At 43.4% G+C, this 17,385-nt stretch overlaps 1 protein-coding gene across 5 annotated transcripts in view; it reads right to left on the bottom strand.

The window, feature by feature from the left end:
* Positions 1-493: 493 nt before the first annotated feature.
* TLK2 (tousled like kinase 2) overlaps positions 494-17,385 on the bottom strand; it is a 55,869-nt gene continuing 38,977 nt past the window's right edge. For all 5 annotated transcript variants that reach the window (XM_034755814.1, XM_034755811.1, XM_034755813.1 and 2 more), the window contains 9 exons: positions 15,345-15,442; positions 14,876-14,957; positions 13,063-13,154; positions 11,627-11,716; positions 10,428-10,597; positions 8,721-8,859; positions 6,567-6,678; positions 4,600-4,707; positions 494-3,171 (listed from right to left, as the gene is read on the bottom strand). In XM_034755814.1, the coding sequence (XP_034611705.1) occupies positions 2,998-3,171; positions 4,600-4,707; positions 6,567-6,678; positions 8,721-8,859; positions 10,428-10,597; positions 11,627-11,716; positions 13,063-13,154; positions 14,876-14,957; positions 15,345-15,442 (1,065 nt within the window). In that variant the 3' untranslated portion in view covers positions 494-2,997. The remainder of the gene's footprint in view (positions 3,172-4,599; positions 4,708-6,566; positions 6,679-8,720; positions 8,860-10,427; positions 10,598-11,626; positions 11,717-13,062; positions 13,155-14,875; positions 14,958-15,344; positions 15,443-17,385) is intronic.

The raw sequence follows: 17,385 nt of genomic DNA, 5'->3' as shown, positions 1-17,385 counted from the left end.
ATGGTTTGGGAGAAGACAGGTTCTGATATTTTATCCTGGTGTTCCAGATCCCAAGGACCAGGGCTGTGTAAGCTAGGAATGCCAATAAATAGGCAAAGCTCACAAGTGCCTCAGTTCGGTATTGGCAACTATGGTGGTGGTTAAACACTGGAACAAATTGCCTAGGGAGGTTGTGGAATCTCCGTCTCTGGAGATATTTAAGAGTAGGTTAGATAAATGTCTATCAGGGATGGTCTAGACAGTATTTGGTCCTGCCATGCGGGCAGGGGACTGGACTCGATGACCTCTCGAGGTCCCTTCCAGTCCTATAATCTATGAATCTATGAATCTATGGGCGGCTACTTCCCGCTGATGTGAATGGAACCCAACTGGCACTGAGAACGTAATCCCTTCCCCCACCCCCTCGACCATATTAGTACAACCCCTATATGACCAGAGCAGAAAAAAGCCCAAGCTAGCACTGACCAACAGCAAGATCAAAAAAGTCAAGCAATTCGGTTTCTTAAAACTTATTTTAATATCCATGTCTTGTCTGTTGGGTAGAGCCAAAACAGTCCGGCCTGGTTTAAGTTACAAATTCTTCAGACACTTTTTTCCTTTTTAAGTAAATGAACACATGTGGCAATAAGGGCCTGTTACTTGAAGTGAAACCCATATTAACAACAAAAAGTGTGGCAGCTAGAATTCTACCAGGGTTCTTTACTGGGTACGGCAAGTAGCACCAGAAAAGGCTAATGCTGCCCCATTCGGGTGTCACAGCAGGAATAAATGCATCCGACACAAAACTAATCACACCCACAGAGATAGCACACACTCTATGTCCAAGAAACAACCAGACTGGGATACAAAGAACCCTTTTAGAATTCTCCCCTCTACGGATGGAGGCCAAATAACCAACTTCAGCACACAGGATGAGATGTCAGATCTGACTTCCCTGATGGAGGCTGAACATGATGTCCAAGTGCTGCTTACTAAATAGCTTGTTTCTAAGAGAACAGCAGGAATGGAAAGGGCTAAGACTGTGGCTGAGGATTTAAAGATGTAGTTTTATTTAAAAACAAGAGTTTCAACACCACCCTAATGCAGCTGCAGATGAATGCATCAGACTGAAGCCCAAGAATCATTAAAAAAAATTCAAGCTGCAGCAGAATTCTGTACTTCCCCAGACTACCAGTGTAATTTCAACAGGCTACTTCACATTTCAACCAACTAATCATTGGCTGCCGAATGGGCTAACCCTGCCATTTGTGGAGGATGGCTTACAATAAGGCAAACAAGTGGCAGTTCTCGCAGAATCCACACTACGGAGAACATAGATAGCCACCAGAATTCCATTCAGGTACCGAACGCCAAAGAGAACAAATGCACTATGATAGTGTGAGAAGGAATCCAGAAGGCGCTGTGCAGAGAGAGAGAGAGAGAACAATCCACAACAAACAAGGGAAGTTTTGTGCATGAGTAAGGTTACACCACACACATTTTTTTACAAGTTGTGGTAACACACTGCTCAGTTCCCCCCTCCCAATACAGATCTTTTTATTGGATGCTGCATCTTTAAATATTTCTGGCAAAAAAACTCTTGCCACATATGTTAGGAACATTCCAACCTGGCTGCCACATGTCCAAGCACTGTACTTTTTTGATTTTCAGTCTTCCTTTGGGGGAAAAAGGGGCACGGTGGGGACAACAAGTTCCCATTGCACAGCTGGACACCTCTGCCTCAATGTGGAGGTCACCTCAAACGGATTACAAAAATAATCAGGAAGCCTGTTCATTTTTAGAACATGCTTCCCCAGGGTTTTTTATCTGTTTGAGGCATCCACATCAGAGAGTTAAAAAAATCAGTGAGTTTAAAAGAAAAATGGTAAGCAAGGGAGAAAGCGGTTTCCATAGTAAATCACCTAAGTGAGGAGAGCTTACGAGTCTTCAACTTTAGGTTTTAATAAGTTTAACAACAAAATGTACAATACTGTGTGAGCCCAGAAAAGTCACGTCAGAGAGACTGAGCTTTGCTTCTGAACTCCCCTCCCATTTGCTGCCGGTCTTGACTAGTCAACAGATACTGTACTCGCAGGATTGGAGAGCATCATGTGGACAGACCAATCTTTATTTTAAAAGCCCAGCACTTCAAATAAATTAAAAAGGGACAACCGTCAAGTGTGTGAGCGGTGAAGCAGCCGCAGGAAAACCCAACAAGGCTCCAAACGGCATGCTAATCTGATAGCAAGAGATCGACAGAGGCCTCTTCTCCCCCCCCCCTTTGTGTATTCCCCGCCCCCAAAAGAAGGGGAATCACAAGGAAGAGGCCATGGCAAGGAAACCGAAAGCTGCACCGTCAGTGGAGTTAACATTGCCACGTACCTGCTAATACGGGTTTCACTTTATGACCAGAAAACTTTTCTTCCAAAAAAATTGTTACTTTTTCTTTAAAAAATTGAAATTAATCAGGGGTAAAACACTAACTCTAGTGCCATGAACAGGCAGGATCAACTTTTTTTCCCTCCAAAGGGCAAAGAGTCATACCATCCCCAGCTGAACCTTGATGCTTCTAGCTTTTTCAGGAGATGTTACCTAAACTTTATGAAAAGAAAAGAACAATGTTTAAATATCAACACTGGATTAGCCCAGTCTTTTTTTCCAAAGTCCACATTCTTCCTCTGAAGCACACATTGCATCATGGATTCCCCAAGTCTGCGTGTTCAGAAGTTCACAGTACATGGAACCATATTTTTTCCCCCTCGCTCAGAGCAGCCATCCTCTGTGGTCATTTACTGAATAAACCTCAAGCTTCTCCTATCCGCATGGCTTTGCCTAAGATGCTGAAGGTTTCCTTGATGAGAATTGATGTTGTCATGCTCTATGGATGGAAAAAAAAGCAAGAGAAAAAAAGCACCTGGTACAGGTTTCTTGAGACCCTTGCGGATTCCTCTACTCCAAAGCTGTTTCTGAAAGTCTGTGTCGGTTTCGCGAGCAGTTTTTGGCCTATTATTCTGTCTCTCAGTTTGAAGAGCTGTTATTGGATGATCCAGAGGTTGATGCAATTGCAGCCCCGGCTGGGCTGCTCGTGGACACAGATTTGCGGATGTGAGGCAGCAAGTAGGGGTCACAGGCTAGCTGCTGAACATCTATCCGGTCCTCCTTTCGGTAGGCCAGGCACCGTCTGATAAATGCCTGCGAACGCCCAAAAGGCAAACAAATGTTAGGAGACTAAAGGAGTTAGGGGGCGTTTTATTTATAATAGTTCTTGGTGAATTGTGCCAGACTAGTAACTCTGGGAACTGAAATTCTTTATTAAGTGACCACGTGGACAGCGATGACTCCCCCCGTCCCCCAAATTGTGCTTCGGGCCTAGCTTTGGGGCAGGGAGGAACCATATGTGGGGTGACAGGAGTTCAGTGTGGATGGTGCCAATTGAACTAGTTTTGCTATGCAAGCACCAGAGACAGAATTAACACGTCATCAGCAGCAGTTTGGTTGGATTCTGGAGAAGGTCTGAGGGTTCCCCGGAAGATGACGGGTGCAGAGCTTTTGTGGATGCAGGGTTCTGTTTTGAATAATTACTTGAGTCCTGCAGGGGATTTGCTGTAGTGTGTGTTAATACAAAGCTGTAGATGGCCACTTTAAATTAAACTCAAATGATGCTTTACAGTGAGAACTCCAACTCCTGGGTGGGTGACTGAGCACACAGCACCAGGATGGTTCCTGGAGCGGGAGGAAGCAAGCCTGCCTCCCACCAAAACCCGAACAGTTCAGAATACACCCCCACGCAGAATCCAGAGTCCCACTTTGAACTGAGGTCTCCCAACTTCCAGTACAACACGCTAGGAGTGACCTAATTGTGTAACAAGCTTGTTCTGTCCTCTCGATATTAGCCAAGTTTCAGTCACTCCTTGATGAATGCACATTAAAGAATTAAACAAACAGGATCATTGCTCAGTGGTGATGAGGGAAGCATAAAACTGTCTGCTGGGTGCCTCTCCCTGCGGTCACATTCCAAACTAGAGATCATTCCATGTGTTGACAGTGACATCAACGATCACTGACCACTATTGTTAAATTTCAACCTGCTGACCAGTGCCCCATGGACAATTTAGGCACACACTATCCTGTGCACGTGCAAATCTCTCGCAGGCCAGGAGTCTGCTCTAACAAGGACAGACAAGTCTGCCATTTGTAAGCCTCTCTTAACCCAAAGGATCCTGAACCACTGAACAAGTTATGCACCAATGAAATTCAGGCATCCCTGGGGTAGGAGGGCTGCTACCAGACAGACAACAGCTGCACAGTGCAGAGAATACAGGGAATTTGGACCAACGACACTGAGCAAATCACTCCAAGAAAATGCCCTGAGGGTGCTCAGTGTCTCTGGGTGAGACCTGAGATTATAAAAGGCCAGCAAGCTGCAAGCTCAATTCATTGTGGAGAGCTGAGTGGCTCTTGTGGTTCCAGGGAAGGCACTTATTTCAGAGTAAAGGCTCAGACCATTGTGAGATTCATGGATTAACTACTGTGTTAAGTAACCACAATGAGTTTTTTAAAACCCCAGACCATTCAGCGTGTCGGGCAGTGAGACACAGACCTGCTGCAGAGAGATTTTACCTTTGCTTCTGGTGTGACTACTGGCTTTGGCGGGAACTGCACCTCAGTAGCTTTAAGGATCGTGTTCTCCTGCAGAATGTCTTGTTGTGACTGGTTATGGCCAAACGGCTGCAAAACAAAAGGGACAATTATTAAAGTTGACAATGTGTCTTCTGAAGCCTATGACCATGCTGCTGTTTTGTGGTGGGAAGTTATCGGATTCAGTATCTTTTCTAGGGAAGCCGCTGAGGAGTGCTGTGAAGGTGCTGCAGGTCCCCAGCCGTTTGGCTTAGAAGACTGCTCAGTCGCAGTTGTTTTAAATGCAAAGGGGCTGAGTTGTGACTGTCTCCAGAGTGCCGTCTCCCCCTCCCCCCCCCCAGTTCAGAAACGGGAGGGAATGCCATGTTCACACAGATCTGCAGTTTCAGCCCTGGTGTAAGAGGGCCATCTCCCGACAAAACTGTCAGGAGTTCCTCCTGCTTTGCCAGTGCTGCGCTTGGCCCCTTGTGACTATGTGACTTAAGGCAGCGGCTCTCAAACTTCGCAGACTACTGTACTCCTTTCAGGAGTCTGATGTGTCTTGTGTACCCCCAAGTTTCACTTCACTTAAAATCTACTTGCTTACAACAAAAAGACAAAAAAGTGTCACAGCACACTATTACTGAAAAACTGCTTACATTCTCATTTTTACCATATAATTATAAAATACATTGGAATATAAATATTGTTCTTACATTTCAGTGTGTAGTATATAGAGCAGTATAAACAAGTCATTGTATGAAATTTTAGTTTGTACTGACTTCGCTAGTGCTTTTATGTAGCCTGTTGTAAAACCAGGCAAATATCTAGATGATTTGATGAACCTCCTGGAAGACCTCTGCGTACCTCCGGGGTAGGAATTCCCCTGGTTGAGAACCACTGACTTAAGACACTGAGCAAAAGCAGCACTTCCATCAAACTGTGCGATGTTTAGTTACCAACAGCTTATCAAAGCCGGTGGAATGACAGGAAGTGAACAGCATGCCTTTGTTGCCAAGAAGACTAACGGCATTTTGGGCTGTATAAAATGAGGCATTGCCAGCAGATTGAGGGATGTGATCATTCCCCTCTACTCCAGATAAGGCCTCACCAATGCCAAATAGTGTGTCCAGTTTTGGGCCCCCCCACTACAAGGAGGATGTGGAAAAATTGGAAAGAGTCCAGAGGAGGGCAACAAAAATGATTAGGGGGCTGGAGCACATGACATACGGAGAGAGGCTGAGGGAACTGGGATTATTTAGTCTGCAGAAGAGAAGAATGAGGGGGGATTTGATAGCTCTTTCAAAAGAGGAGTCCAAAGAAGATGGATCTAGACTGTTCTCAGTGGTACCAGATGACAGAACAAGAAACAATGGTCTCAAGTTGCAGTGGGGGAGGTTTAGGTTGGATATTAGGAAAAACTTTTTCACTGGGAGGGTGGTGAAGCACTGGAATGGGTTCCCTAAGGAGGTGGTGGAATCTCCTTCCTTAGAAGTTTTTACGGTCAGGCTTGACAAAGCCCTGGCTGGGATGATTTAGTTGGGGATTGGTCCTGCTTTGAGCAGGGGGTTGGACTAGATGACCTCCTGAGGTCCCTTCCAACCCTGATATTCTATGATTCTAAGTGTTCTCGTGCTTAGGTTAGTCTCCTTTCCTGGGCTACCTTAAAACATTCAAGCTCTTTATCATTAGGACAATCATTTTCTACCCGCAGTCTTCCAACTCTTCCCCTCCAAAGACATCATAAACGTACAGCATAAGTTTCTCTGCCCTGTGTTTCCACACTGCTACAGTTGTTAAGCAGACAACCTACATGAGGAGTAATATGTGGAAACACACCAAGTGTCACTCACTGCACATTGACAAACCCCCAAAGATTTGACCTCAGACACTGGATGTCACGCTTGGCAGATATATGCAAGCAGTGGAAAGGGATGTTCTGCAGGAGGCAGTTTAGCTTCCTTCCTTACCTTTCTGCCATAAAGACACTGGTAGAAGATGACACCCACTGACCAGACGTCAACTTTATTTGAAATCTTTGGAGGTTCTTTTCCAACCACAAAACACTCAGGTGGCAAATACCTGATTGGAAGGAAGTGAGAAAGGGTCATCAATAGCACATCCAGATTTGTTCAGTCACTTTGTTTCAACAGGAGAGGTAGGATGGCCCAGTGGTTAGGGCACTAGCCTGGGACTCAGGAGATCGGACTTCAGTGCCACACTCTACCACAGAATTCCTGTGCAACTTTGGGCGAGTCACTCACAGGCTTTCACTTCCCTGCAATAGGGACTCTACCGACAAAGGTCTTGTAAGTGGAGTCCTTGGATTTCAACACCCTCCCTTTTATCTCAGGCTTTTCTCCACCACTACAGACGACACCATGGCCTCATGAACTCCTGGCGTAGCTGGCCAGGAGAGAGTCTAGTGACAGCCTGATAGTTGTCTAGAGAAGGGAAATTTGCACCAGTGAAACACACTGATGTAGCCATGGCAGCACAACCCTCTAATGTAGGCACACACTGTGAATTCTGCTGTATATCAGTAGGGTTCACCTGCAGCAGGGTTTGCACCAGTGCAGCTAACATACACCCCAGTATAGAAGGGGCCTGAGAATAAATTCCCGATTCACTGACAAGTGAACCCTGAGGCTGCACCTGAACCTGCTACATAGTGTACTGCCATCTGAACTGCCTGAGAGCTCAGTGATTTGAAACAGTTACAGAAACACGTGAACAGAACGGGCTAGCCCCAGACACAGCCCAGACAGGGAGACTGGCAGCTTCCCCACACAGCTTTGCCAACGCACCTCTTCACTTGATTAACTCTACAGAACTGGCTGCCAATCACGCCCTACGGTCTGATGCACAAAGAGCGCCCACTGGGGACCAGGAACAGACCAAGCTAATCATTTTTCACTTGTGAACTGCTTCTTTACCCCACAGCCATTTTGGTTTCAAGAGGAAGGCAGGCACTGTGTCATGAGGTGGGATTTAACACCTCAGCTATGCGTTTGTGCACATTCAGTCCACATAAATTCCCAGCACAAGGATGCTGAAAATGCATAAATACCCCAAATCACCACCATATTATGCATCCTTTATGCAAAGTCTCTGTTGCAGTGAATGCTTCCCCCTCGCCAGAGCAGAGAGTTTAACTCCAATCACACATGGGAGAAAAAACTTTGTTTTCTCAGCATGCACTTAGAATCTAGTATTTGTTGACCAAGACCTTTTAATAACAATTTCACAATGGAAACATCCAGCCAAAATAGACATTTCTGAAAGTGCAATCTTAGAGGCTGTGTCCTAGTTAGAGACTCAGCTTTGCTGAGGGGAACAAACCCATAGAACACATGAGATTGTAACAGATGATGCCTGCAAAAAATGATGGTGACATGAACAATGTTTATGCTAACCACTGTGAATAGTGACATTGTAAATGCAACTTCTGTCTTTGCATTCAGCGGCTCTTACTGTAGGTCCAAACCTCCGAGTCAGGACCCATGCAATACCACAATTTGGTGCTAGGGCCACTGTACTGCTGGAGGTATTCGTCTTTCATGTGAAATTTGAAACTGAAGTCCTGGGCATGCATGGCACGGAAAGCGCTATTGCACTTTTTATAAAGTTAAGTCTGTTACCACTAGGATGGTGACTAAATTCCAACTGGAAAATTCTTCCTAAGTCTACCTGCATTTTCAAACGGGTATGGGATTCTTCTTCACTTCCTACCCTAAATTACATGGTAATATGTGCTATTAAACAGCTGCCAAGTTCCACCCCAGAGTTGGCTGCATTTCAGCAGTAGTTGTACATGCAGTTTATAGTTGTCCTGTCAGGCCCTTTGAATAAGAGGTGCTATCTAAAGATAGAAATACTAACCCACTGAAGATGAAAAGGCTGGCAGCCTAGAAACAACACAACACACTGCAACTAGTTTGAGAGCATCCTTAAGGATCTCAAAGTGCTTTACAGAGCTACACTATAGTACAATGGACACCACACACAGACTGACAAGGAAAGTGAATTCCAAGTAAACTCCAAGTTTCGAGCATCAGGATTTTAATGGTTATTTGCAAGTTTTCTAGAACCCTGAGTTGGTATCAGCCACATACAATACTTACCAATAAGTACCGGCCCCCTGTGATGTCAGCTCCATGCCATCAACGGAGTTGTAGCTGTCGTCATCCATGATCTTGGAAAGCCCAAAATCTGTGATCTTTATCTCTCCACATGCTGTACCATTGACTAGAAGAATGTTACCTAAAAGAAGGGAAAACAGCTTTTTAGAGACATTTATTATGGAAAGAGGGGAGGGAATAGCAGCACCAGGACTGCAGTGTTGTACATGGGGTATTAAATTATGGACACTATACCAAGGCACCACGACCTGCAAAATGCAGCCAGCTAAATCAGCCTTTAGGCTGGAGAAGATGTTTGAGTACTCAATGGAGTCCTCCTGAGAGGAATCCTGGCCCCTACAACACACCAAGTGCCTTCATCTACGCTCCCCATCCTGAAATGGATCTCTGACCTCCCACCTGCCTCCCCATCTTTGGCTTTACACCACGGCTTTTCCAATGCCAACACAACAAGGGAGACTGGTCGAGCTGGGAGGGCAGGTCAGGGAAGGGAGAATGGATGACAGACATGCATGTATACACAGCTGTGACTCATTCCATCCAGAAGTCCTAATTTGCCCTGGCTTCTCAGCCACCAGGAATTCTCTCCTCTATGACACAGTGCCCCCTAGTGGTTTCCAAACCCATGGAAAATAGCCAATCCATTTAAGGCCAGATCCATTTCAGAATCAGCTATTTCTACAGATTAAATGAAACAGCAGCACGTAACTTTCCAACAGATTAAGCTGTATAATTTGCTTCAAAGCTATTAACTTTTGAAGCAGCAGAATTATATAACGGCTATAGATCAACCATGATTTCAACAAATTTTAGGGAGAGCCCTGCAGCGCGTTCAAACAAACACTAGTAAACAGTGGTTTGGGAAGAGTAAGAACAGAAACAGGGCAACAAAATATAAATTGGTGCAACTGCGCCATCTACTGAATCAGTAGAAGAAACCACACCAGATCTAGGACATACAATGCCAGCGAACTGTCGCCAGTACAGAAAACCAAGTGCTTGGATTTTACTGGGGTAAAAAAAAAAATAATAATAATAAAATAAGTGTTGCCCAGCATATGCCAACCCCTAACAGATAAGGCTAGCAAGGAAGCTCTGCTCTCTCAGCTGCATGGTCTATGAGATGGGAACTGTCTGATGACATTTGGGGAAGACACTTCTGATTTTCTGGGCACTGGTGAGTCTGGAAGGTCAGACTTCCAAGAGCACTATCTGACCTCTATGTATTGCTATGAGGACCCATAAAAGCAACAGATGAGCAAGTTTTCCCAAGTTAGTTTTTGGTGCCATTTACTGAGCATCACGAAGGAAGGGAACAAGAGTGAGGAATGTGCTGGCCATTGATATGAAGGAAGATGCAGCACAGGAAAGCAAAGGCCAACCAGGTCACAGAAACCAAGTGCTGATACATGATGGCACAAGGGCTCGTCCAGAACAGGAAGGCTCCTTTCTGGAATTTTACTTCCTCTTAATGCTGCAACTCCCGGTGCCAATACCCATTTACAGAGCAAAACCAAGCATTTCAGTCTCTTCTATGCTGCAAGCTAAGCATCCAGGTTTTGGAATGGGTACCAATAGACCTGGTCCTGTCCCTGGGTTTCGCCAATTGGAACTGTTCCTTGGTGGTCTAGAGAGGTTGCTAAGAAGAGGTAAGAGGGTAAACACATGACATCCTGCTTCGTAACGTACCTGGTTTAAGGTCATAGTGTATGATGGGCGGTTTGATTTCATTTAAGTATTTTAAAGCATTCACAATCTGCATGATAATGGATCGTGCCTCTTTTTCGGACATTAACTTGTGCTGTTTCAGGTAGAAGTCCAGATCATTTCCCTCACAGTATTCTAACACTGTACAAAACCTGAAGGCAAGAGAACAAACACCAAAATTAAGTCCCCTGAGAGAAACACTAATATTTTGTATTTTCTCTTCCATGTAAGTCTCCTCAACGAGGTCATTCCCTGTCAAACTTGTACATATTCAGATGCCTCCATCATAGACATACAGGAAACAGGTTTAGATCTACATACAGCCAAATCTGAAATCTACATTTATCAGAACAAAACTGATTTTCCAGGCAAAGCAACATGAATGCATTAAAAATAGCTAGTCTTCTTGTACATGTGTTTTCATTATGGACGTCCCCTGTAGCACATCACTTGGGGACAGGATTGTGCTAGAACTAAGATCTGCTGACTAATGGGTATAAGAACACGGGAACATAAATGCCATAACCGATTAGACTAATGGTGTGTCTAGGCTACTGCCAGACAGGATACAGCACTAAACCTTCAGAGAAGGTGCAATAAACCCCATAATTGACAACTACATAACCGTCTGCCAACTACAGAAGTCCTAACTGATAGGCCTTAACTTGGTCAGTTAGCGCATGACAAACGGGTGTAGATCTACTGCGTTTCCTGCTGTAGTGCACTAAAAGTTTGTGAATGTCTTTTGCATACGACTGTTTCAGAGAGCAGTAGGCAAAGTGCACCGAGAAACTTCTTGTGTGCAGCAGCAGGGTCCACGTGGACAACTCAAGCACGGCAGGCTGGAGTGCTGCAGCCTAGCACCCAGGCTTGCCGTGCACTGTGTAGCCGTACAGACCCGCCCTTTGTAGCTGGCTTATTCCCTGAAGCATGAGGGTCCCTTATACGCTTTTATCCCCTATTATGCAACTGTGGGTGTTCATTATCCATATAAATGGATAATCCTTTTCTGACTCCTAAGCTCATGTCCAAATGAGACTCAGTGGTGACAAGATCCACTGTGTAAAGTACTGATCTACCCTGACTGCAGGATCACTAAGCTTTGCTGGAAAGCTTTTGACTAAACACTTTGTGGGGAACTTGGCAAATGCAGCGCAAAGGCACATCAACACATCACTTACGAGTCAGTATCCAGCGAGAAGTAGTCATAGAGTTTAACTATTCGAGGATGATCCAGTTCTTTGTGAATTCTGTACTCTCTACACGCATGTCTGAAAGGCAAGACTCGGGGCATTAGCAACAGAGATTTTACTTTGGGTTCTACATTAAGCGCTTTAGATATAATGATCTTGGCACAGCGCTCGGTGTTCCACCTTCAAATGGAAGCTTATTCATACAATTCAGAAAGTATTAAATATTCTTGGAAACCAAGCGGTACAGTTTTTTGAAAGCACACTCCCAACGAGTGTCTCTGGGGAGTTGGGAATGCGCTTAAGGCTTTTGTTCTCTGCGTGAGTGAGGCCAAGTCATTATATAGAGGAGATATCCCCTTATTAAGGGGAAACAAAACTCTCAGCACCACTGTTGGTCCAGACCCCAACAATGCTCTTATTTTGCAAGCATCCACTCACTTTTCTTGCTCATTTCAGACATTTCTGAGGGGATACTAACTAGGTGGGAGGAAGTGGCTTCACTTTTGCAGCAAATAGTGAGGAAGGAGAGGAGAATTCATAGTTTCACAGATTCTAAGGCCAGAAGGGATCACTGGGATCATCTAGTAGGACCTCCTGTATAACACAGGTCAGAAAACTTCCAACATAATTCTGAGACCAAATCGTTTAGAAAAATACCCAATATTGGTTTAAAAATGGTCAGCGACTAAGAAACCACCACCTCCCTTGGTAAATTTTTCCAATGGTTAATTATGCTCACTTTTAAAAATTTACACCTTATTTCCAGCCTGAATTTGTCTAGCTTTAACTTCTAGCGATTGGATCACGTTAGATTTTCCTTTGCTAGACTGAAGAGCCCATTATTAAATATTTGTTCCTCAGAAAAATACTTACAGACTAATCAAGTCACCCCTTAACCTTCTCTTTGTTAAGCTAAAAACATTGGGCTCCTTGAGTCTATAAGGGATGTTTTCTGGTCTTTTAATCATTCTTGTGGCTCTTCTTTGAACCCTCTCCAATTTATCAACGTCCTTCTGGAATTATGGACACCAGACCCGGACACAGTTTTCTGCAGTGGCCGCACCAGTGCCAAATATAGAAGTAAAATAACCTCTCTATTCCTACTTGAGAGTCCCGTTTGTGCATCCCAGGATCATATTAGTGCTTTTGGCCCCAGCATCACATTGGGAGCTCATGTTCAGTTGATTATCCACCAGTATCCCCAAATCTTTTTCAGAATCACTGCTTCCCAGGATAGAGTCCCCCATCCTGAAAGCATGGCCTACATTCTTTGCTCCTAGATGTACACCTTTACATTTAGCTGCATTAAAATACATATTCTAGTCAGTATCAATAGATAGGAACCAATTCTCAGGCCAAGATGGGGGAAAAACAGCAATGCATTGTTCTGCTATCTGGTATCTCGGCTTTACAGCACCACTTACTTGTGATAATTCTCTTTTTTCTCATCTCTCCAGTTTTTATTTAACTGGTGAATTTTCACAGCTACGTATCTCTGTTCTGTTAAATCAAATGCCTACAAAGAAAAAAAGTAAGTATCAGTAGAGTTGCAATTTCAAATTAATACTGCAAATGTGAACAAGAGATTCCACACTAGTGTCCCAATGCAAAGCAAAGCAAAGAATAGATGGCAATATGCTGTAGTTAGTGTCACTAATGCTATCTACTCTGAATACAATTTAAGAATCTGTCCTTTAATTCGCCTGCCAATGAGGGAGCCAATTAGTGTAAGACAATTGGTGATTTTGGAACACTAGTCCATCCACTGGGATCTAGACTGAGTGCACCACTCGTTTCACACAAGCCAAACAGCCATGCGATAGTAACAACCTATACTTGATGAGAACCGTCAAGGAAGGCTCTCTGCCATGACGCCTTGAGCCACCAAAGTCACTTGTACTTAATTTAAAAAAAAAAAAAAATGCATAGGACATATATTGGTTTAATGCACATTGCTAGATGTCACATCTCCAGGTAGAAGAAGTTTCAACCCATTTGTGGTTGGAGAGCCAATGGTTCAGCTGCATAGCTCATGCTGACATTTTTCACCCCTTGGGATCTTAAAGAGCATCCCAGCACACACACACAAATTTTGGAATTGTGCTTCTGGATCGATGCAGTGTTCCACTGCAGTGCTCCCTCCAGGGGAAGGGATAGCTCAGTGCTTTGAGCATTGGCCTACTAAATCCAGGGTTGTGAGTTCAATCCCTGAAGGGGCCATCTGGGGCAAAATCAATACTTGGTCCTGTTAGTGAAGGCAGGGGGCTGGACTCAATGACCTTTCAGGGTCCCTTCCAGTTCTATGAGATAGGTATATCTCCATATATTTTCTTTTAATCTAATCCAGGATCCTGTCTTTGATCCAGGCGTTTTGGAGCACAGTGCAAGACATCCCATTGTATGCAGGTGTGGGATAATCGTGCCCCCCCACCCAATCTTGTTCTAACCCCTAACGTTAGAGATTACTCTAAATCCTGAAACATGAGGTTCAATATCCTTTTTCAAACTTAATACTATTATGGCTCTAGATAGTCTAGTTATTCATATAAGTGTCCAATACCTGAGTTTATATTTTAGTTTAGACTAATATTAGCATCAAATTGCCTCTGAACTACAGAGCACATATGGGATGCTTGGGGAAACAGATGCTTTCAATTTATTTAAAATTAATCTCTTAATCTCTCCAATTAGCAGCATGGCCTAGTCTAAGTATCATAGGTCTTGATCTTGCAAAACAATGTCATGTAAATAATCCTTACCCATGTGACCAAGGATTGTTTGTTCAGCATGTCAATGGTGGGATACAAACACTTCCTAGACTTAAAAAATGAAGGCTGTGCCATATATCCCTGGAAGTTATTTTCCTTTCATTTACAAGAATGTGTCGGATTTAAAGCCCTACTGTGCCGTTGCAATGTAGCCATTTCAAATATACCTTTTAAAAGCAGATTTCTAACACTTGTTTAAGTCTCAAGAGGTATTTCATGTCATTCTCCTAGTCATACCAGTGTGACATTCCCAACAAATGCATGTTTCAATAAAATCTTGTGGAGAACAGAAACTAAATATCAGGTCTGCTGTCTAAATCAAAGCCAGATGCGACATGTATTTCTACATTCCTTCCCCCACAACCACATACACTCTCCATTTGAGAGAACAAATGTCAGATTTTGCTTACTGAGTATCTCTGTGCAGACTCAAAATACAACACAACAGACTAATTCTTCAAAAACTTACCTTATATACCTCACTGAAGCCTCCTCTACCCAAAAGATGTAGCAAAAGATATCTGTCATTTAGCGTTGGATGGTCTTTAAATCTGGAGAGGACAATTTAACATTGACAATGGTAATGCCATCTACTAATAAGTAGTCACAGATATTATACAGCTCAGAGAGGACACTTCTTATTAAGCCTCAAAAAGGTGGTTATGTCCAATTTTCAAACGATTGGATAGTCATTTATCAATGACACTGCAAAAGCTTCCAAAGTCATTTGTAAAGTATTAAATCCTACATATTTTACACGCAAATGCTTTTAAGTCAGCACAGTACTGTATCTCTCAGTGGGTGGCAGGATATTAAAAGCAGAATTAAGCATGGTGCATTCCCATTACCAGACAAATGTATCCTCAGAGAATTTAGCTTTCCTTGAGAAGTTACCATTTGACGCCTATTCTCTCCCCTACATGCCTCCCCATGCTTACTGTGAATTATCTTCATTGTGTATCCTTTTCAATTCCCTGATATGTAGATTTCTAACTCTCTCTAGTCGTTCCAACTCTGCCTGGATCTCTGCTTCTTCCTGTATGAAAAAAGATGACAAACAGTTCAAGACATTGGGTAGCTAGTTTCACCTGATTTATGGACACACTAACTGGAATTTAATGGTACATGACTGGTTTGGTAGAATGAAAACTGATTACAGCCAACTTCAAGATAACAAATAGGAGGAGGAAACTATTGGGCTGTTTTGCTTGTGACTATGCATCCAAACTACAGATGGGAGTTGGTACAAGTTCTTCCCCTTCCCCCCAGCCAATATGTTAATTATGCTTTCCTCAATTCCAGCAGTTAGGAACACACTGATTAAATTATACGCTTTCAGTGCAAACAAAGAAAGTATCCTAGAATTGTATAGGAAGATTAAACAGCAGGTAATTCTGAAAGTTTGAAGTGTGTCATGTGGAAGCTAATAAGTATCACTGATAAAAACAGCCAAGACCCTCCTGAAAGTTACACAGATTCTGGAACAGAGCTGTAACTTTATATCTTAAGCAGCATCTTGATATCTTTTCAGATTTATAAAAAGCCCAGTGGTTTCCAGAAGAGCCACAGAAAACAAAAATGTCTCCAGGAAGTGGGAGGATGTGGGCTACCCAGAGCTTTGGCTTTCCATGCTGCACGTAGTTTTTAACTTCACCCCTGAAAGGAAGGGAGATTCTACGTAGTTGATTCTGCCCTTTTACACAGACTGTTGAATCAGGGTACATAAGCTTTTACTGACAGCTTCCATCAGGTTTCAAATTATACATGGATTATCACATTGGACACCCCTCCTTTTCAACTTGTATTCTATTTTCACCGATTAAAAATGAGCTAATTCCCAAAGTGGAGGAGGGTAAGCACAGCCTCAGACAATGAGACAATCCTAGAGCATTACTTCATTTTCTGTAAAGGTCACATTCTAAATGGATTCTTCTGTTCTGGGCTACATTACACTGACAATAAGTGGACCTGTGATTTTCTCCACTGGTAGGAATGGAGGTAGCTACAGGATAAATATAGCTTGAGCTCCATGTCGTCTAGCCTTGCCCATAGTAGGTAGAGAGGACATGGTGCGGTTTACATGCAATTGGCCCTGTATACACTGTAATACCCATCATTGGGTGGCAGTGGAAGCAATGCTGGGTAAAAGAAAACAGAGTGTAGGCCAGACCTTCACATTCAGGATGTGATTGGTAAAAGCAGGGTGCAGATACTGGCCAGTGAAAACACTGAAGGCCAAACTCCCTACAGGCCTAATGGCCTGTCTGCCTTATTCACCAAGGGACAGAAAAGCTACTCTCTTTGAAGCCAGTGCTACAAAAGGAGCTTCCTCAAACCAAAGCAAGTAACCCCACCCCATCCCTATTTTAGCATTAATGGCAATCTGAGCTGGTCAGGAAACTGGAAAGACACTTGAGAAAATATTCTTGTCTAGTTTTTGCTGAAGTTGTATCGGTCAAAGTTTTCTGAGCTGCTCTAATAAAAGACTATAGTGACTAATGAGCTAATAAGGAAGCAAACAATTACCTAAAAATAAGTTTGCTTGCAGGGAGAGCTCCTGCTGATGCCAACGAGAAGGAAAAATGTATGATTTTTATAACTGAGTATTATTATTCGGAGTTATCAAAGAGAGCTGAATAGATTTGTCTAGAGTGTTACACAGGAGACTGGTTGCTTGATGTGGCAAAAATATGGAGTCACACTTAGGGGCGGGGAATAGTAGTGGTTATAAATATCATAACTTTAGTTAAAGAAGTCGCAGCACCTGATATTTTAATTCATAGGCTTTGTCATGAGAAAAGTCATATTTCTATTACAAATTAGACAATGGTTTAAAGAGCCTTTCAAAAATCCTCACTTCTCTCCACTGGGCTCTAGTAAGCTCGCTAGCCCATACATATTCCCTGCCCCCTACGCTGGACATATGCAGTGCTCCGTAGTGGGCTGGGTGGGGTGACATATAGGGTTTTCTCATTTAAA

The sequence above is a fragment of the Trachemys scripta genome, chromosome 23, assembly GCF_013100865.1.
Source record: "Trachemys scripta elegans isolate TJP31775 chromosome 23, CAS_Tse_1.0, whole genome shotgun sequence".
NCBI lineage: Eukaryota > Metazoa > Chordata > Testudines > Emydidae > Trachemys > Trachemys scripta.
Note: the sequence above shows the minus strand (reverse complement) of the source record. Positions and strands in the feature narration are given on the sequence as shown.